Source organism: Rhineura floridana, chromosome 5 (genome assembly GCF_030035675.1).
Source record: "Rhineura floridana isolate rRhiFlo1 chromosome 5, rRhiFlo1.hap2, whole genome shotgun sequence".
In the NCBI taxonomy this organism is placed as follows: Eukaryota; Metazoa; Chordata; class Lepidosauria; order Squamata; family Rhineuridae; genus Rhineura; species Rhineura floridana.
Genome location: NC_084484.1, coordinates 74,082,213 through 74,103,635, shown reverse-complemented (window position 1 = coordinate 74,103,635; position 21,423 = coordinate 74,082,213). Strand labels below are relative to the sequence as shown.

Here is a 21,423-nt window from a genome sequence, read left to right as displayed (position 1 = left end):
GAGTGGGGTGCTACTGTAATAGCTTCCATGAGCTATGTTTGTAAAATTGTACGGAATGAGCCAAGGAAATCAGGTATTCCTAGGCTGGCCTGGAAATACAGGCTGTGCTCAGGACCATGTGGTTAGTTGTTATTTTAAGCGGAAAAGAACATTTTTCATAGTCATAGTAATGTTATTTATTTATTAAAATACTTATAAGCTGCACTTTTCATAAAAGTATATCAATGTGGCATTACAACATACAAAAACATGATAAGAGTTAAAAGCCGATAAAAACATTGTTAAAAACAATAATAAAAGCATCCATAAGTACTGCATTGGTTGGAAAAGAAAGCTCATATTAAAAGGCCTGTTAAAAAAGTTCTGTTTTCAAGAGACGCCTGAAAGAAAGAAGGGATGGTTTCTGCTGAACCTCTATTGGTGGGGAGCATCAAAGGACAGGGCCTGCCACAAAAGACTTGGTCCCTGGGGGAGGTCAACCAAATCTCCTGGGCATGAGGAACCAACTGTGCGATGTTTATTAATACAATGTTTATTAATATGATTTTCTTCCTATTCGTGTACATAAAGGGGTAGATTATGGGATGTGTTCTGTTAAAATTATTAATAGTTGGTCTGTGCTGTACAGGAAATCAGTTAAAATGATCAGAATATTTTTTTCAGGCTTCAGAACATTTTCAGTTAATCCTGGTTAGCTCCATTCTGGACATTTTAATGGGTCTGCCTAAATTCTCTCTCATATCACCTAGCACTATGTGGATTTCATTTCTTTATTAGAGAAATCATTGGCAGGCCCATCAGAGAGCCAATTTCATTAAAATTTAGGCATATATTTCTAGAGACAAGGGAATGAAAGGTTGCTACTATTACCTTCACAGTGCCCTTTGTTATTCCTTTTCCAGCCATAGCAGCAGTCAAGCTTAAAGCCATAGCGACAGACCCCAGGTTGATTCATGGTTAGTGGCTGCCTGCGACCTCTTGAGCTGTGCATAAAATAGAACAGAAGAATTAACAGAGCCCTCTACAGATCCAGCAGCATGGACAGATGCAGTAGAAGCTGGTGGCTCCGATGTCAGTGGGCAGTGAATCCGCTTTGGGTTTTAATCCGAATGGACTAAAACCCGGAGTGGATTCACTGCCCCACTGACATTGGAGCCACCAATCTCCACTGGACAGATGTTCTAGCTGTCCTTTGAGTAGGCTGACCACACAGACATCACTTCATACAGCAATTCTGTTGAAGGAAATGAAGTTAAACATTCTTGAAGCACCTTAATCATAAGAGATATCTGCATTTGTGCCCTCCAGCAAAATAGTTTATTAACTTCTATTTGTTAAATTTCTAAAAATAACCCATTTCCAGGCTTTTCAAGGGAGGCATGCAGGGGGTGTCAAAGTAGCCTTCCATCTGCATCCTGGATAGATTGAAACTTCCTCAACTTCAAAGATTTACATCAGGTGCATCAAAACCATTCTCTGTCCTCATAAGCCAATAGTGCTTCCATACATCAAAAAAGAAAATAAGAGTTGAAACAAATAAAAGCACAAAATATAACACATTTCCTGCATTCTAATCTGCTGAATTTGAAAGTAGACAAGGACCTTCAAAAGAAGAACCTGCAGGATCAGGCCAGTGGCCCATCTAGTCCAGCATCCTGTTCGCATAGTGGCCAGCCAGATGCCTATGGGAAGCGACCAAGCAGGTCCTGAGCGCCAGAGTATTCTCCCCTCCTGTGGTTTCCAGCAACTGGTATTCAGAAGATTACTGCTTCTGACAGAGGAAGTAGATCATATCCATTAGGATCAGTAGCCATTGATAGCCTTACTCTCCATGAATATGTCTAATCCTCTTTCAATGCCATTTGAGTTAGTGGCCATCATTGCCTCCTGTGGGAGCAAATTCCATAGTTTGACTATGCGCTGTGTGAAGAAATACTTTTTTGGTCTGTCCTTAATTTTCCAACATTCAGCTTCAGTGGATTTCCACGAATTCTAGTGTTATGAGAGAGGGAGAAAAACATTTATCTATCAAATTTCTCCATCCCATGCATAATTTTATACACTTCTGTCATGACACCTCTACTCATCTTGTGCTCTAAACTAAAAAGACCCATATGCTGTGCCCTCTCCTCACAGGAGAATTGTTCCACCCCCTTGATTATTTTGATTACCTTTTCTGAACCTTTTCCTACTCTACAATATCCTTTTTGAGGTGAGGTTAAGTTTTCAGCACACACTAAGGTTTGGGTAGGTTTCTATCCAAGAAACCTATGTTTTAGGTCAAAATTAAACTTCTATGATTACAAAACCACATGTAGTCATTTTTGCAGTCATTTCTGCTGCCTTTGCAGTTAACACCTAAACATTCTAATATGAATCTCTACATAACTAAAATAGTGGTCACAGAAAATATTTTTAACTATCAAGAAATCTACTGTTAAAAAAGAAGAAAGATGCTATTAAAAGATGATTGATAAATAAAAATAATATAAAAGCCATATTATAAGGAGCTCGGTGATTCGTTTTTTAAACCAAACCAAACCAAAATAAAAAGCACCCTAGGCAGTAGTAAATCCAAGTAGAGGAAAGGCTTAACCCCTTTCCTCTTTGATTGCTTTCCAGGTCAAAATCAACTTCAGCATGCTGCTTTCTCACATATGGAGGATCCTGTATCTGTTCCCCAATGGGTTTAAAAAACAGCTTATGGTGGAGATCAATTGTGAGCTGGAAAAAAAAACTGAACGGAAAGGGTCAATCAATCCCTTTCCATCCACTCTTCATCTGCCTGGAGTTGCAGCCTACCCAGACTGATTTTGGTTAAGAAAAAGATACAGAGGAGAGAATCACAGAACTCCTTGTGATGTGTCATTTGGGCTTCCATCCATAGAACAGTTATGGACTTCTAACTATGAACTTTACATGAACTTCCATAAAGGTAAAATGAAACCGTGGATTGTCTCTGGAGATAAACTTGATTAATTCAACCACAAACCTAATGCGTAAATCTTCCCTGGGACTTTATGATAGAAATATGACAGAAAAAATTGTTATTCTAAAACAAAAAAAGTTTTACATGGCTTGGATCTAATAATATCCCATTAAAGAAAAGTTGCATGACATGGTAAGATGGCAACAGGGCCAATCCACTCAATACTGCTGTCATTCATCCCTGCAAGGAGGCTGTGCAGCGATATTTCTTGGTGGATTGTAGTCAAGGTACTTACTGTAGGTTTACCGTTAGCAATGGAAAATGTAGAGTGAAAAAATATGGTTCAACCACAAAATAACTGCTTCTCTCCCCCATAATGTGAGTTTGGAAAAATGGAAATGGACCGCCTTCAAGTCGATTCCGACTTATGGTGACTCTACAAATAGGGTTTTCATGGTAAGCGGTATTCAGAGGTGGTTTTACCATTGCCTTCCTCTGAGGCTGAGAGGCAGTGACTGGCCCAAGGTCACCAAGGAGCTTCATGGCTATGTGGGGGTTCGAACCCTGGTCTCCCAGGTTGTAGTCCAACACCTTAACCACTACACCACACTGTTGGGACAATGTGAGTTTACTATATTTAAATCATAAAGGTTAAGTAGAAGATCAGAATCACTAGAAAAGACAATAATGCTTGGAAAAACAGAAGGGAGTAGAAAAAGAGGAAGGCCAAAAACAAGAGATGGATTGATTCCATAAAGGAAGCCACAGGCCTGAACTTACAAGATCTGAACAGGGTGGTTCACGACAGATGCTATTGGAGGTTGCTGATTCATAGGGTCACCATAAGTCGTGATCGACTTGAAGGCATATAACAGCAAGAAGACCAGAATAGAACTGATATCCTACCATTATACTTTGTGCTTAATGGTACTATAAAAGATGCTTAGGCCATCAAAACATTAATAGCTTCTATCTATATTCATCACAAGTGATACTCAGCATGAGATGAAGGCACATTGGCTTGAATCCAAATTGCTACTTCAAGCATGCCCAAGGATCTGTAGCCCCCTCCCCTTTGAATAGCAGGCCCTCATGGTATGTCACAATCTTTTTAAAAATGTCACCTCAATTTCAAACGTGGTTTGTTATGTCATGTGGGTGGTTCCATTGTCAGTGCAGCACTAGTATGGTTCTTTCTGCCCAATACTATGGCTGCCATAGAGGGGGTTAGTGTGGGGGGGGGCCACAATATTGAAAGGCTAGGCGGCAGATTCTGTAGGGGCGTGGGTAGCAGGCCAAGCCAGCATCGGGGAACTAGGGATAGATGCTTAATATCCATCCCTTGTTCCGGGCCTGTTTACCACCAAAAGATAACTGGGGGAAGCAGAACTCCATCCAATCTTCGATTGCTGTTGTGTAACGCCAGGTCTGTGGTACAGAAAACATCACTCATCCAGGATATGATCCTGGATGAGGACGCAGACCTGGTGTGTATTACGGAGACATGGCTGGATGAGGCCTCAGCTCCTATACTTGAGGCCATGTGTCCAGCCGGTTTCCGATATGCACAGCAGCCGAGGATTGGGAGGTGGGGAGGGGGAGTGGCAGTTATCTACCGGGAATCTTTGTGTTTCGCCAGACCCCCTCTCCACGAGACCAAGTTTGTTGATTGCATGTACTGGAGGTTGGGCCCAAAGGCAGTTTAGGGATTCTCCTTGTGTACCGCCCACACCGCTGCGCAGCAGAATCCCTGACTGAGGTGCTCAAGGTAGTCTCGGCTGTGCGATTGCTCTCCCCCAATCTTGTGGTGATGGGGGATTTCAACGTACATGCCGAGGCTGTCCTCACAGGAGCCCCTCGGGATTTCATGGAAACCATGACTTCCTGGGATCTGCACCTTAGTAATATAGGGCCTACCCATGTAGCCGGTCATGCTCTCGACCTTGTGTTTGTCTCGGGAGGGGAGGATAGTGCTCTGAAAATGGGGGTGAATTCTTCTAACCCCGTGTCATGGTCAGATCACTATCTGGTGAATATAGATCTCTCGATGCCGCACGCCCTCCGCAGGGGACAAGAACCTATTAGAATGGTCCGCCCCAGACGCCTGATGGAGCCCAAAGGATTCCTGAATGCGCTGGGGGATATGGAGCTGACTGAAGGTCGCCCGGTCGAATCCCTGGTGATGGAGTGGAATAAGGAGATCGCCAGGGCGGTGGACCGGGTGGCTCCGAAACGTCCTCTCCCCCTGAACAGAACTCAGACAGCACCTTGGTATACACCACGGCTGCGGGGTCTGAGACAGGAGGTGAGACGACTTGAGCACCGGTGGCGGAAATCTTGCACTGAAGACGATCGGACACGGGTTAGAGCAGCAATAGCTGCCTACCAGGTGGCTACAAAGGCAGCAAAGAAAAATTTCTTTGCTGCCTCTATTGCGTCGGCAGAGTGTTGTCCCAGGAGATTGTTCCAAGTGGTCCGAAGCCTGGTCGGTCCAGTTGCTCAGGAACCCATGGAACATTCTAAAATCTCCTGTGATACTTTTGCTAAACACTTTGCCGATAAAATCGAACGTCTGAAGAGCACGCTTCCGCTCACCGTGGAGACAGGAAGTGGGCCAGAGTCGGCCAGTTGCATTCCGGTCTGTTGGGATCGGTTTCAGCCTCTTCTCTCTGAGGAAGTGGACAAGGTGCTCTGTACTGTGAAGCCGACCACCTGTCTGGTTGATCCTTGCCCATCATGGCTCATCATGAGCTGTAAAGAGAGACTGGGCGAAGGGATCAAGGCAGTGGTGAATGCATCCTTGCAAGAGGGTGCAATGCCATCAGCCCTCAAGGAAGCGGTAATAAAGCCCATCTTAAAAAAAACGTCCTTGGATCCCCAAGAGTTAAACAACTTTCGCCCAGTCTCTAATTTACCATTCTTGGGCAAGGTGATTGAGAGGGTGGTGGCTGCGCAATTACAGACACACTGGGAGGAAACGGATTATTTAGATCCATACCAATCAGGTTTTAGGACTGGTCATGGTACGGAAACAGCCTTGGTCACTCTGGTAGATGATATGCGGAGGGCATTGGATAGGGGTGAATACACCTTCCTTGTCCTCCTGGACCTTTCAGCGGCTTTCGATACCGTTGACCATGGTATCCTTTTAAACCGCCTAGAGGGATTAGGAATAGGAGGCACTGTCTTGCAGTGGTTCCGTTCCTATCTCTCGGATAGGCAGCAATGGGTGGCATTGGGAGATGAGGTTTCAGACCCTTGGCCTCTTCATTGTGGAGTGCCACAGGGTTCTATCCTCTCTCCCATGCTATTCAACATCTATGTGAAACCGCTGGGAGCAATCATCAGGAGTTTTGGGTTGCAGTGCCATCAGTACGCAGATGACACTCAGCTCTATCTCTCCTTTAAGTCCTCACCGGAGTTGGCTGTGAATACCATGTCCAAGTGCCTAGAATCCGTAAGTGGATGGATGGGAGAGAATAGGCTGAAGCTGAACCCCAACAAGACTGAGGTATTACTTGTGGGAGATAAAAGGAAGTTAGGAATTACTGACCTGATGCTTGATGGGGTAAGTTTACCCCTGAAGGACCAGGTCCGCAGTCTTGGGGTCATACCTGACTCCCAGCTGTCCATGGAGGCTCAGATTACAGCAGTGAGCCGGGCAGCTTGGTATCAATTACATCAGATACGGAGACTGCGTCCCTATCTTCCTGTTCACCTGCTCCCTCAGGTGATACATGCCCTGGTCTCCTCTCGCTTAGACTACTGCAATGCACTCTACGTGGGGTTACCCTTGAAAACGGTCCGGAAATTACAGCTGGTACAGAACGCGGCGGCACGCTTGATTACGCATAGCCGTCGCTGGGATCATATCACCCCAGTGTTATTAGATCTTCACTGGCTACCAGTTGTCTACCGGGCCCAATTCAAGGTGTTGGTGTTGACCTTTAAAACCCTATATGGTTTCGGCCCAGTATATCTGAAGGAACGCCTCCAGAATCACCGATTTTGCCGCCTGACAAGATCAGCCTCACAGGACCTTCTCTCGGTCCCACCGGTGAGAACAGCTAGGCTGGTACAGACCAGAGAGAGGGCATTCTCTGTTGTGGCCCCCACCCTCTGGAACTCTCTCCCTTTCGATCTCAGACATGCTTCCTCCCTGTCCAGCTATCGCCGAGCCTTGAAGACCTGGCTGTTCAGGCAGGCCTACAAGATTGGGACAGATTAACTTATGTTACAATTGAATTAATGAATGGTTTTTTAGCTTAAAATTTGATTATGTTGATCTATATGTATTGTTTTTATTCTTGTTGTTCGTCGCCTAGAGTGTCCCTAACCCGGACACATAGGTGGCTGAAAAATAAAATTTATTATTATTATTTATTATTATTAATTCCAGGACGTGAGCATCTATTTTACTTCTAACTAAACATGTTTGTGATTGGGCTGTCTTTTTAAACTGGAAATGATCCAGGGATATAGATGACAATGAAAATTAGAAAAAGCTGCAATATTGTGCTTCGAAACCTTGCTGGTAAACATATTTAGTGCATTAAATCCCCAAAAGTTTCCAAGAAAAAAAACCCACATGGCAAGCTCCAAAACTCTCACCAAAAAATCAACTGCTACTTTAAAAGAAACTTGTGATTGATTTTCCCTCTTAAAATTAAAAACAAAAATCACATACCAGCATCAAATAGCTCCAAATTTTTTGAACACATTTTCAAGCATAAGGAGAGATATTGAAGACTATCAAAAAGAAACTAGAAACCCAACAGAGATACTTCTAAGTTTTTTGGGGGGTGGTAGTGGTCAATCAAATGGAAATGACATCCATATTGCATATACACACAATATGCTAACGATATTAGCTGAAAGAAAAGAGCTCTGTCATTTCTCTGTCTGGGCTAGGCATACACCAGAGTTATAGCTGAACTTCTCTGAAGGTAAAGTTGAGCAATAGATTTACGATTTTCAAATAGCAGAACTTACTTCAATCAGAATCCATGATTACCAGAATCTGGCAGGTTTCAGTTGCCTTTGTAGCTGCCAACTGATAAGAAACAAACCACCTTGCCTGCCCCTGAGCCTTTAAAAACAGTTTGACATGCAGCAAATAGTGAATGATGACGATGCTTATCTCCATGCATGAAAATCTCATACATGTTAAATGGATTCAGTCTACAGAGGAAAAGCTGGCAACCTTGATGTGCTTTGCAGACTTTGGAGTCATTCCTGACACAGCAGACCACATGTGTGCAATAGTTCTGGTGACAGCTTATCACACTAATATCGTCACACCAGGCATGCAAAGAAAGCTTGGACTTGTACATATACAAAGCACAACCTGCACAGCTGGAGATGGCTTAGAATATTTTAATTGAGGTTTCCTTTTGACTATGATTTAGTTTATGCCTTTTCATATAGGTTTGTGTACTTGCTAAGGTTTGGGGTTAATTTATTTAGAGTTGCATTGTCAAGAGTTGTTTAATTTCTGTAGAACAGAAACAGCAAGAGGCTTTTTCTTACAAGCCTCAAACCACTTGCTTTGTAGGAATTCCATTCATTTTAGCAGTGGTACTCTAGCGTTAAGTATTTTGAAGACATTCCTTAAGCTTTTTGATACACGTCTTAGGCTACAAAATTATCAAGGGAAAGGAAATGTTTACTAATTTTGAAATATGCTGCTAAATGCAAATTCCAAAAGATTATTGGTGTTTTTTCTTGAGTTTTCAGAAAAAGCTTTTTGTTTATTGTCATTTATCTTCTATGAATTTCTTTCCACATTTCCTGTGTTTTTAACTGTGGGTGCTTTCACACTGCACTTTATTCCGGTATTCTGATGATTTCTTACCTGGTAATTTGCGCATTATATTTGAGTTTTCACACGACATACCGGGTAGCTCCGGAATTCTGGTGGAATGTAGTGCAAGTATTGCGCTAATTTCCGCAATTAATGATACCAGAAATAATCCGTTAGCAAGGCTGGGAACCCGGAAGATCATCGGAGTTTTTCGCTAGCTGCTGCCGCTCACATTACAGGCACCCCAGCATGCAGTGCGTTCCTGCCCTTTAGTCACGCAGGGTTGTTTTTTTTTGCCTGACAAACGTTGTACAGGTATTCTGGCATAGGCGCAGATAGTAGCAGCATTTCCCACACACCTCCGTCTTGATACAACTAAAACAATTTAAAAAGTTAGATCCTAAAAGAGAGAGAACTAGTGCTATTAGCCCCATGTGTGAAAGCAGCCTTTCTCTGTTAGATTATTGGCTTCATTTTCTCCAAGGTGATTCTAGTTTTGTGACTTTCTGCCAATAACAACCATCCTTAGATCTCTTTGTATCATTTCTTCATCCTCTGTCAATTTCTTTTTACTCATTTATTTAGAGTGCAATCCTAGTCAATGGGGCTTACTTTTAGGTAAGATGTATACAGTGGCAGTTTGCAGGGGTGAGGTGTTAGTCTGGATGTCATCTCTTGGAGGTTTGTTAGAGCCCTGTGTTTCTTGGTTGCAAGATTGAGATTTGGTCAGGAGAGGGTAAATGGAACTAGCAGGACTGCTGAAGATTATCTCGATGGCTCTAAAAGATCGTCAGCAATCCTATTTTTGTTAAGTAAATGTCTCTAAATGGATGGGCTCTTTGGGAAGGAGACATTTGGGAATCAGAGCACCCCATAACGTTGGAGGTGACATCATCAAAGTGTATGTGCATCCATGAAACAGATTGATAGTACAGGAACTAAGGTGGAAAGGGACACAAAGACCCAACTTGTCTTCTGTAAGTAGTTTAGTGGCAAATTCAGAAGTGGAGGGTATCTTTATATCAGTCAGTCATGCCCCCTCCCCCCCTTTTTTGCCGTTGCATTGAGAATGAGGTCTTTGTTAATGCCTTCTCCCATATCAACAGACTCCCCTAGGAGCTGCCCTGGTCTCCTACTGGGAGGAAGGGTGGGAAATAAATAAATAAATAAATAAATAAATAAATAAATAAGCAAGCAAGCAAGCATGAAAGGGGAGACTGTTAGCTACGAAGAAGAGCTACTAAGAAGAATATTCTCAGTGGCTAACTCATCTCCTTTTACTTGATTGACTCATAGAATGCTGGAGACATAGGGACCCTGCTGGGACCCTGCTCCCAAAAAAGTAAGGGGTCTAAACCCCCTGAGACCCTGGATGACTACACCCCTGGTAAGAATCCAGTGCTATGATGACGTTGGTAACCACTAACCAAAAGAAAACCTAATGTGGCAACAGAATCTATTGGGAGTATTAATGCTATGAACCTTCATCTTACGTTCAACATTTATCTATATATAAATAAATCTTGATGTCACAGTAATGCCATAGGTTTCCAGTGACTTCTTCAAAGGAAACCTGTTGCCCCCCAAGACTGGGATGCATGCAACATCGCCTTATGTCTTTGTGAGCCCCCAGGAACTAAATGATTGAAAGCATTTTTATATAACACATGATGTGCTTTATTGAATCTTTAGATATGATTTAGAGGAAAAGCACACATCTTTTGTTCAATTCTCCTTTCCCCTGACATAGCCAGTGCTTGAATTATTGGGGGGAGAGGAAACCCTTAATTAAATACCCCTCCAACTTTCCTAAATTTTAGCCACTCTTGTCCCTGTAGCCTTATAAAAACAATAGCTAAGGGAGTCAGGCACCCTTAGCCCCTAGTAATTGTAGCAATGCATACACCTATACTAGATTTACTGGACTGATGTAAGCGAGAACAGGGCTTCTAGGATCGGGTGAGGGACAAAGCAAGAAAGGAGGCAAGGAAAAGAGGTTGGGTTGGAAGTGCTTGCCACTTGCTCCCTCAACATCCAAACCCTTCTTCAGATTATTTGCTTCTGAGGAATTGCTAGATGCTGAAAGAGATAAGCTCTTTCCACGTTGCTGATCCTAAGTTACGAGGCTTCCCTTGCAGATCTTTCTTCTTCCAACCGCGCTGATGCTCAGCTCAGGAACCGAAACCTCTCCTAAAAGTTTTCTCAAATAACTTTTACCACTTCTCCAGGAAGAAGTGCGATTCTTCTACTCCAAAATATCACTCTCCGTTCTCCATGTAAAATTATTGCTGGACATAGAAAGCTGGTACAACTCTGCTTTCCTTACCACCAACCCCTTGTGGTGCAGGAAACAATAAAGCCTGGATTCAAATTTTATTCATTTTATTTATTTATTTATTTATTACATTTATATACTGCCCCATAGCCAAAGCTCTCTGGGTGGTTTACAGCAATTAAAAACATTAAAAACAAATGTACAAAATTGTGGTGAAATTGATGAGAATAATAATACCAGAGCCCCCAAATATGAATGGGATTGCACTCCCTCTGAATAAGCAGGTTCATAGTGTGGGAGTGCTCCTGGATCCATCTTTGTCACTAGAGGCCCTGGTAATCTCAGTGACTAGGAGTGTTACCAGCTTCAGTTGATAAACTGGCTGTGGACCAGGGTAGCCTGACCACTGTTGTCCATGCACTGGTAACCTCCAGGCTGGATTACTGTAATGTGCTCTATGTGGGGCTGCCCTTCAGGTTGGTCTGGAAGCTGCAGCTGGTGCAAAATGCAGCAGCGCAACTGCTCACTGAAAGAATTGCTACCCATTAGCTACTGGGCTATGTTCAAGCACTGATTTTGGTGTATCAAGCCCTATACAGCTTGGGCCAGGATACCTGAAAGATCATCTCAACCTTTATATAACCAGTCAATCACTGCACTCAGCAGGTGAGGGCCTCCTTCAGATACCATCTCATCAAGAGGTCTGTTCTGCACAACATAGGAAGGGGATCTTTAGTGTTGTGGCACCAACACTTTGGAATTCCCTTTCCTTAAATATTAGACAGGCATTGTCTCTGTTGTCTACTGAAGGCTTTCCTCTTTCAATAAGAGGAAGGGTGGGATAGAAATATAATAAATAAATAAACAGGTTATTACTATTACTACTACTACTACTACTACTACTACTACCCGCCCTTCACCCAAAGGTCCCAAGGCAGGATACAACTATTTTAAAAGACAGCATTAAAAACAATTAAAAACAACCTAAAATCACAAAATAGTTGTGTCCTAAATATACATGCCTCCAGCTGCCAATGTGTCCTCAAAGGAGGCAGGAGAAATAGCCAACTTAACACAAGCTGGGGGGGAAGAGAGTGAAGATTCAATTAACAGTGAGTGGGAAAGAGGGGAGGAAGGAAGAAGAACTCAGGTGGGTATATAATTTAAAGTAAACCCCTAAGCAACAAAATGAGAGAGTATGGTGTCCAATATCAGAGTTGGACACAGGAGGAGAGTTTAGAGCAGCCTTCCCCAGCCTGATGCTCCTCAGATGTTTTGGAGCTGTTCTGCCTGGGGCTGATAGGAGTTGCAGTCCAAAACATCTGGATGGCACCAAGTTAGGGATGATTGGTTTAGAGTCTCTCAGACCTGTCTCTGGCAACACAGTAGTGGGATGGAGCTGTGGGCCTCTGTGACACACCCTGGTGTTGGAGGTGCAGCTGCTCATGAGTAAATGCTTCTGTGTGAAGGCAGCAAGTGGCTTCTACTCTCTCCTCCTCAGTTTTCTCTGGATACTCCTCTCCCCCTTATCTCCTCAGTCTCTTTCCTCTCTCTAGCCTTCATCTCTCCCATGAATCTTCCCCATCCCTCTCCAACTCTTCTCCGAGAGAACCCCTGAGATCCATTCAGCAGCTCCAAACGGAGCCTAAAAAGGGCTGTGCTCCAGATATCCCACAGAGGTTACATTACTACAGTGATCACCAATGCAGTGCCCGCAGCCACCAGTGTATCCACCAGTACTTCCTCCAGGGCCCATGAAATTCTCAGTAAATATTCCCTCAGAAATCCACAATGCACAAGAGATCATTTGTTGTTCCTGCTCTGCACTGGTTTGGCCTCTCCTACATGCCCTCACAGCAGGGCCGGTTCCAAAGGGTGGCCAGATTGGGCACTGGCCCGAGGGTCCCGCAGCTCTAGGAGCCCCTGGGGGCCCCTGAGGGTCCCTCTGCTCCCTTTCCGTGATCCCATGGATAGCAAGTTGAGCTTCCGAGCCGCCCGCCATCCCTCGCGCTTCACCTACCTTTCTCTGCTGTTTGCGCAGGGTTGCCATCAATAAAGATGGCGGCCGAGGTTTCCGTAAGGGACTGAAGCCTCTGCCGCCATCTTGGTTGATGGCAGTAATGCGCGCGCTGCATGCCATCAACCAAGATGGCGGCAAAGGCTTCAGTCCCTTACGGAAAACTCAGCCGCCATCTTTATTGATGGCAACCCTGCACGAACAGCAGAGAAAGGTAGGTGAAGCACTGGGGATGGCGAGGGATGGCGGGCAGTTCGGAAGCTCGTCTTGCGATCCATGGGATCACGGAAGGGAAGCAGAGGGGCCCGGGGCAGGCTAATGCCCAAGGGCCCCCGCATTCCTGGAGCCGGCCCTGCCTCACAGCAGCCATTTTGTGTTATGCCACACTTCCATGGCAGGCATTTTGTGACTAGTGCCCACAGCACTTTCTCAAAATTCCAAATGTGCCCACTGGCTCAAAAAGGTTGGTGACCCCTACATTAGCTTGTCAGGAAGAAAGCTAGGCCTTCCTTGTAATGCAATGTTTCTATGTACAAGCCATTTTATTAATATATGGGAAGGGAGAATTCAAACACATAATGTTCCACCAGGGCTGGTGCCAGGTCGGGGTGGGCCTTCAGGCACCAACACACACCCCACAGCCACCCCACCTCCCACGCTGACGTGACGACATGGCCACGGGTGTGGGTGTCTGTCTGTGTGTGTGCGTGTCTGGGAGGGTGGTGGAGCACTTAGCACTTGCTCCTTGATCAGCATCGCAGACGTAAACCATGCTTTGCAACCCGATGCCATCACGGATCACAGAGCTCCACCCTCGCAGCCCCAGCCTGTAGATATAGACAGGGGCCTTTCAGGAGCGATACGCGATCAGTGTCAGGTTGCAGGGCACAATCAGCGTCACAGTCGCAAATCATGCTTGGTGATCTCACGCTGTTATAAATTGCAGAGCTTCACCATTCCAGACCCAACCTGTAGATCTAGGAAAGGGCCCCTTGGGAGCAGCCAGGGCCCTTGGCCTGTGCCACACCTGCTGCCCACTGGCACCAGGCCTATCTTCCACCTAAAGTCCAAAGTGATACAACAGCAAGAGAAGTTTCATGTGGCTCAGCTCTTAAGACCAGGAACATTGACCACGCCTGCTACTTAATTCTATACCATGTTGTTCCAGATTGGGTTGCAGATATTTTTATTACATCAACAATCCAGTCCAGGCTTAAGCAATGTAAAGGCCCTCCCTTGAGGGCTTAGATAAAGCCCATGGGCCTTTTAATTCCTATCCCAGACATACACCTGCCCTTCCAACTGTGATTCATTGCAGAGCTTGGAAGTAACTAGTTACAAGTAACGAATGACTTGCAATTCATTACTTTTTTGAGTAACGAGTGGGTAATTCCTTTTTACTACTTTTGTGGAGTAATTGTAACATTTCCAGAATTACTTTTGGGCATTACTTGGGGGGGAACAGGGGAAGTCTTCTGCTCCTCTGATTTGTGGATGAAAATCATGTGCCTCAAACTGGGTTTCTGTGCAGTGTCGCTCTTTCCTTATGCTCTGTGGATGGGTAGGAGGCAACGAGGGAGGAGGCGGAGAGTGAGATGGGATGGAGAGGAGAAGGAGGCAGCAGCAGAATGGAGATAAAGAACTGTGGAGGTGAAAGATGACAACGTGCGTGTGTGTGTGTGTGTTTGTGTGTGTGTGTGTGTGTGTGTGTGTGTGTGTGTGTGTGTGTGTGAGAGAGAGAGAGAGAGAGAGAGAGAGAGAGAGAGAGAGAGAGAGAATACTGTGTTTGCACTTGGCACACAAACTGGCCTCCACCACCCTCTCTGGCTACTGTGCTGCATTTGCAGTATTTTAACTTTTTTGCATCTCAGGGGAAAATATTTGCTTGAGTGGTGTCCCTTAGTTGGTGGCAGGGCAGGGTCTGGGAGGTGGTTAAGTGAGAGAGATTATGCTAGCTGGCTGAGTGGGGGGGCTGGCACTTGGTTTGACGTGCAAAGATCTGAGTAGTGTCCTCAGCCCCTCTCCACCACCCTTACCAGCGGAGAGACCACCATTGCTATCTTATGAATAAGAATAATTATTCTACTACCTCTGTATGTGTTTGTTTATTTTTTTTTTTTTTCAATAATTTTTATTCAGATTTTCATAAAACATACAAAACAAAATCATAAAACATTCAATGACAAAAAACAAAATCAAAAATAGTTAAACAAAAAGAAAAAAAGAAAAAAAAAACAAAAATAAAAAATAAAGAGTAAAATATTGACTTCCCATTTGTCAAAGATCAAATCAGTTATAGGTCTATAATATATAACAATCCTGTCTCTTAAGTCATATTATAAAATCACTTTCCTCCAGTAGTTATCTTACTTAATCATCAAATCTCATAAACATTACTTTATTCTTTCCACAAAAAGTCAAAGAGAGGTTTCAATTCTTTAAGAAATATATCTATCAATTTTTTTTTTCCAGATAAGCATATCGATTAATCCATCTCATTACTAATTATGATAATCTTATTGTCATAACCATAGTCAAAATAAACATTTCAATTAATCCATCACATCAGAATCTGTTAGGTTCAGTAATTTCAGTAGCCATTGTTCTATTATCTCTATTAGTTCCATTTTCCATCTTCCATCTTCAGTAGTCTTGTTAAGTCCAGTAATTTCAATATCCAATCTTCCATTATCAGTATTCCATAATAATCTTGCTGTCAAAGCCATAGTCATATAGTAAGAGTCTGATGGGAATTACCTCTATCCCAAATATTTTCTTGCCATCCATTCTGAATAGGTTGCTGAAATACTGCTGTAAAATCATATCTCTGTTCTTTTTTTCAAAATACACTGGGTCATCTCTTAAAAGTTTTTCCATTGTCACATGGCTGCAGTTAATTCCATAGATTTTCTCTATATTGGGCTCCATCACATCATTCCAGTCCAAAAGATAATCCATGCCATTGATAACTTTATCTCTAGAATCTTCATTAATTTCTTCAGAGATAACATTGAGTTCCAAACAATAGATTTTATTTCTAAAGTCCATAGACTCCAAATCTTGTTCCTGTTCCACGTTTGTTCCAATCTCCGGGATCTCCTCTCTCACAGGGACCCCTATTCCAGTCTCCAGGGTCTCCTCTCTCACAGGGACCCCTGTTCCAATCTCCGGGGTCTCCTCTCTCACAGGGACCCCTTCCAGGGTCACCTCTCTCACAGGGACCCTTATATCTTTAATCTCCTGCTTCATTTTACTCAATTCAATTTTCATTATCTCAATCTCATCCATTATTTTCTGAAACATAGTTATTTCCAGATTCTCAGCCACTTTCTTAATTGCCATTTTAAAAGAAAAATATAGGAAAACCACTTCTTATTTCAGCAACAATTGGGTTAATACTCCAAACTTGGTGACATCACAGTATAAACAGAGCAGACAGCCTTATCTCTCCAATAGTTAAGTAAACAAAATGCAGTTCCCAGGATCGAAACAATTAATGGCAATCGTCAAGAAACAGATTCGTCAAAATAAAATAGACCAAAAAGAGAGTAGTCTCAAAACAGTATAATATTTTTCAAAATAAAAATCTGGAATAGAAATCCCTCTTCTGTGTATATCTTTAGAATGCAAATCCAGGACAGCTTTTTGCAACAAAAACAGAGATAAGCTATTAATTAGTGCGTAGCAGAGAGAAGTTACGGCTCCCCAGTGAGATGTCAAAAACCGATCAATCTGGCAAATCTCTTTTAAACAGCAACAATTTAAGTCAAGTAAAAGAAAAATATAGAAAGAAGGGTGCTTGCCTGTTAGTGCGTTCTCTCTTAGAAGATAAGGTGAACGTTCGCTTTATCAGATAGAGCTTGCTGTTGAAAATCCGTCCCACCTTCGTCGGCTGGACCTCGTCCCATAAATTAATGAGATCTGGTCGTCCCAACAAAAATAGGCTTTGAGGTTAATCTCTTCGTTTCTCCCTACCCGGGAGAAGTTTAATCAGTCAAAAAAAAAAGAAAAAACTGACTGATATATCTGAATAAGCTTCTTTTGAGGCAGGAGCCCGTCTCAAAAGCAGGCACAGGCTAAGTCACCCTTCCCGGAAGTCCGTGTTTGTTTATTTTTAATGTTGTTTTAGGCTACTTAGATGTGCAGCAGCCAAGGCGAGCACCTTGTAGGCTTTTTTTTTAAAGTAACTGAAATGTAATTGTAGCGATTACTTTGGAGGAAAAGTAAAGTAATCAGTTACTTTCAGAGCAATTGTAATTGTAACGGTAATTACTACTTTTGGGGCCATGTAACTGTAGCTGTAATTTATTACTTTTTAAAAGTAATCTTCCAAGCTCTGATTCATTGAGGGCCAAATGAGGTTAACTGTGTCACAGAATCATAGAATAGTAGAGTTGGAAGGGGCCTATAAGGCCATCAAGTCCAACCCCCTGCTCAATGCAGGAATCCAAATCAAAAAGTGAAGGTTTTTTTTAAAATGGAAATAATGTCAGTGGGAGCTGAGGGCTGAATAATTACTGTGATCACAGCAAATGTGGCAGAGGAATTTAAACCAGTTTCCTTCCCTGCTACAGTCCTGAGGAAGTCCCCTCTTCTGAAGCTGCTATTTGTGTTGGGAGAAATCCTACACTTCACCAATGGGGGGTGATAGAACTTCCTCCAAATTCAGATAGCAGCTTCAGAGGACAGATTTTGCTCAGGCCACAGCACAGGAAGACAGGGTTAAATCCCTCAGCATGCCTGCTGCAATCCTGATCATGTTCAGCCCCTTCTCCTTAAATGATATTCAAATTTTTGAAAAACTGCACACTGAATGCAAAGGCTAATTTAACCTAATGTCTTGTTTGGCCCTGAGACTGCTTTTTAGGCCTAGGGTAGTATTCAACGCTAGTCCCATTCTGAGTGGACCCATTAAAGTTAATAGACATGACTAACTGGTGCCAGGCTATGGTTTGAAGGCACATGAAGTCACCATGGTGGCATGTGGTTGTGGCAGAAGAAAGGGAGATCGGAGCTCTGCAACCCCTGTGGAGAGTGGGGGGAAAGCTACAGTGAACCGTGAGCGGAGAGAGCAACAGAGAAACGTGGTAGAATGGGGGCTTTGGTGTCCCAAGGGGAAAAGGGATTTTGGCAGTGGTAGGCGGGGTTGGTGAGCAAAGTGAGGAGGGGCAGAGTCCCTAGTAATAAACAAACAAACTTAGGTTCATTAATTTCAATGACTCTGAATAGGAATTAATTGCATACAACCCTCTACAACAACCCTGAAAGGCATGTCAGTACTGTAATTATCCATCATACTCTACCCCAAGAAGTTTGCTCTGCTTCCTCCCTGTTGGTTTTCCGGAGACTTCTGAAAACGACCTTGTTCCGGAGAGCCTTTGGGAGGGACTGAAGGTAGAACCTGACACTGATTTTATGCCTTCTGCGTTAAATTTTACCTTTGTAGTCCCTTTAGTACCAATCCCTATATATATGTATATATGTATGTATTGTATTTTATGTATTTTAATTTATTTTAATGTTTTTGTGATTTTACTGTTTACAATTTTATTATGTACATGTTTGATTCTATTTTTGTAAGCCGCCTTGAGTGCCCTATTATAGGGTAGAAGGGCGGGATAGAAATATTTTAAATAAATTAAATAACAAATAAAAATACTGTAGATGGGGTTACAGTACTAAAGCTGAGAGAGAAACCCTCTTGCCTAAGGCCACCTAGCAAGTTCACAACAGAGGCAAGATTCCTGAGTTGCAGCTCAGTCTTTTAGCCAGTGCGCTATACAAGTTCTCAAGTGTGCTGAGAAACATCTTCTCTTCTCAGAGCCGGCCCAATCATGAAGCAGAATGAGACAATTCTCTCAGGTGGCAGTCTCAGGGGAGCAGCAAATTTGTGCACCCCCGAACCACTCACCTCATTATTTGGCTGCTGGTCCTGCTGATGCCAGACATGGAAGGGCCAAGGTGGTCCTTCCTCAGAGCAAGGCATTCTGGACCAAGAGGTACCCTCTGCCACCATTGCTACTAAACACAATGCCCAAGATTCTCTTGTCCCTTCCTCAAAGCAAGGCACTGAGGCAGGGCAGAAGAGGTGGACAGGGTGGCAGAGAAACTCCTAGCACTGCCACCCCAATGCATGGGGGGCCAGTAAGAGAGGGAGAAGAAATGGGGTGTGTCAGGGCAGAGGAGGGCACCACTGCCATGAAGAGGAGGAGGGGGCGGCCTCAGGAAGATGATGTATGATGGTGCTACAATCCCTTGCACTAGCCGTGGCCACTCTTCCAAGGAATATAGCGTGCAGACGCTATGTCTGATGGTTTCTTTTCCATTACTGTTCCCAAGATTCTGAGAAAGTCAGGTGCACAACTTACAAGTTATGCTGACCTCAGCACTCGCAGCACAGTAAAGTGATAACGTAGCCATGCCTTTAAACTACTGGTTTGTTTTTCAATAGAGAATTACTTGGCATCAAAGGTTCTTTCAAACGAAATTCTGGGTGGTATTTAATGCTAGTCTTACTCAGAGTAGACCCACTAAAGTTAATAGGTATGGGTAACTTTCATTAATTTCAATGGGTCTACTCTGAGTAGGGCTTAGCTGACCGCAACCCCCTGTGAAGTGGAAGCCCTGTAGCCTAGACATGCTGTGGGTTAGTTGGTAAATATGGAAATGCACTCTGCATGTGCTCAGAAGCATTCTTATCTTTATTACTTCATGTGTTCCTGAATCCTGACATTTTAAAACTGGTTTGGTAATTTGAAGATAAGCCCTAGCTGGTTCAGATTAAGTCCCGACTTAAACTAGGTAAATTCACACTTGTGCCGCTAGAGAACGTTGGCATCAAGAGAAAGGAATGGCAAGTGTGAAAAAGCCGTCACAGAGCAAGCACCACAGAACGCTTACAGTTTGAATTAGCCCTCGGTGGTAACTAGCGGCAAAGGCTAGCAGACAAGCAAGTCCCTGAGAGCAGTCCAGTCTACTCTCTTACACGGCCGCCAAAGGAACCAAAACGGGTAGGGACTAAGGCAGATATATAAAGCCACTACCCACTGCCCCTTTGGAAACTAACCTGACATTTTCGGGAAATCCACCTGCAAAGGGCAGCCAGGAAAGAGCCAGGAAAGCGCTCCAAGCGACCAGCACCATGCCTGAGCGAACGGCAGCAGCAGGCAGATAGGTAGAGCGGAGAGACAGTCCTTTCGTTTGAAACTGGAAGGCAAACTTGGGGAGGACGATAAAGGGACTCTTCTGCCCACTCCCTCTCTCCAGTACCCGGTCTCGGTACCCGCGTATTTTGTCCCGCCCTAGCTGCTGGTTTTGGAGTCTTCACAGCTATTCCGGGACCCTTCTCTGCCTTCCCGTAGGGCAGATAAGCAGACCTGCAAAGTGCAAAACTCAAGGATCAAGGAAGCAGCCCGATTGCCAGAAGGAAAATCCACCCTGGGATCGACGCTTCTGCCACTTCGGGGTCTACATGCTTTGGCTGGGGGCGGGTCGGAGATTTGCATGGGAGATCCGCCCCAGCAACCCACCGCCACCTCCCCCCCCATTGATCAGTTCTCTTCACTTCCCGCCCCCCCCCCCTTGTCTCTACAGACAACGGTTTTCCTGCATGGAACAAAAACTGAAAAACCAGCACTTGATTGCAACAATAAAAAGCATTGAGCTTTGTGCACCCACCCGCTTTGGTGGCTCTGGGCTAGAAATCAAGGAATTAACGATTCAAAACAAAGAAAGCGAATTAGGGACAAGCACTGAACAGAAGACTCAAGCTGTATAAGGGGCTTTCTGGAGTAAAGCGCTGCAAGCAACTGGATGGGCTCCTATCGCTTAGAACAAGAACAGATTTTCATGCGGGGGCAGGAATGTAACCTGTCTTTATTGGGTTTTCCAAAATGGGACCATAATGCTGTGATAGAGCACCTGCTTTGCCTGATGCAGAAGGTCCCAAGTTCAGTTCCTGCCTGGCATCCGAAGGTTAAAGGACCAGGCAGACAGTTGGTCATGGGAAGAAACCTGGAGAGTTGCTGACAGTCAGAGTATAAAGTACACAGCTAGATCGACAAACAGACCTGTGTTACCAAAACTTTATCTCTAAGATTTCTTCCCAGTGACTTGTTCCTTAAGCATTCATCCTGACTTGTTCGCTGGAAGGTTAGATGATGTCAGCGATTTACTGAGCATTCATTGTGATTTGTTTGCAGGGAAGTTAGATAAGCTCATGTCAAGCACGTATTATTCCACTTTGCAGAGCATTTTATTATCATTTTCCTTATTGCAAAAAGTCTGATGGGGGAGGGGGGGCTTTGTTGCACAAGGGCACTAACCAACTTTAATTGTGCAAGCTGAATTTGTCAGTATGTGATTGAGTTCCTCCCAAAAGCAACAGTTTGGAAGCTCCC

General features: G+C 43.9%; 1 protein-coding gene across 1 annotated transcript in view; it reads right to left on the bottom strand.

Moving 5' to 3' along the window:
* The window catches only part of EGFL6 (EGF like domain multiple 6), a 67,495-nt gene extending 47,283 nt beyond the window's left edge, over nt 1–20,212 (bottom strand). The window contains exons 1-2 of the mRNA XM_061627133.1: nt 20,091–20,212; nt 871–983 (exon numbers count right to left, since the gene is read on the bottom strand). Coding sequence (XP_061483117.1) covers nt 871–983; nt 20,091–20,167 — 190 coding nt within the window. The 5' untranslated portion in view covers nt 20,168–20,212. The remainder of the gene's footprint in view (nt 1–870; nt 984–20,090) is intronic.
* Between the last annotated feature and the right edge of the window lie 1,211 nt (nt 20,213–21,423).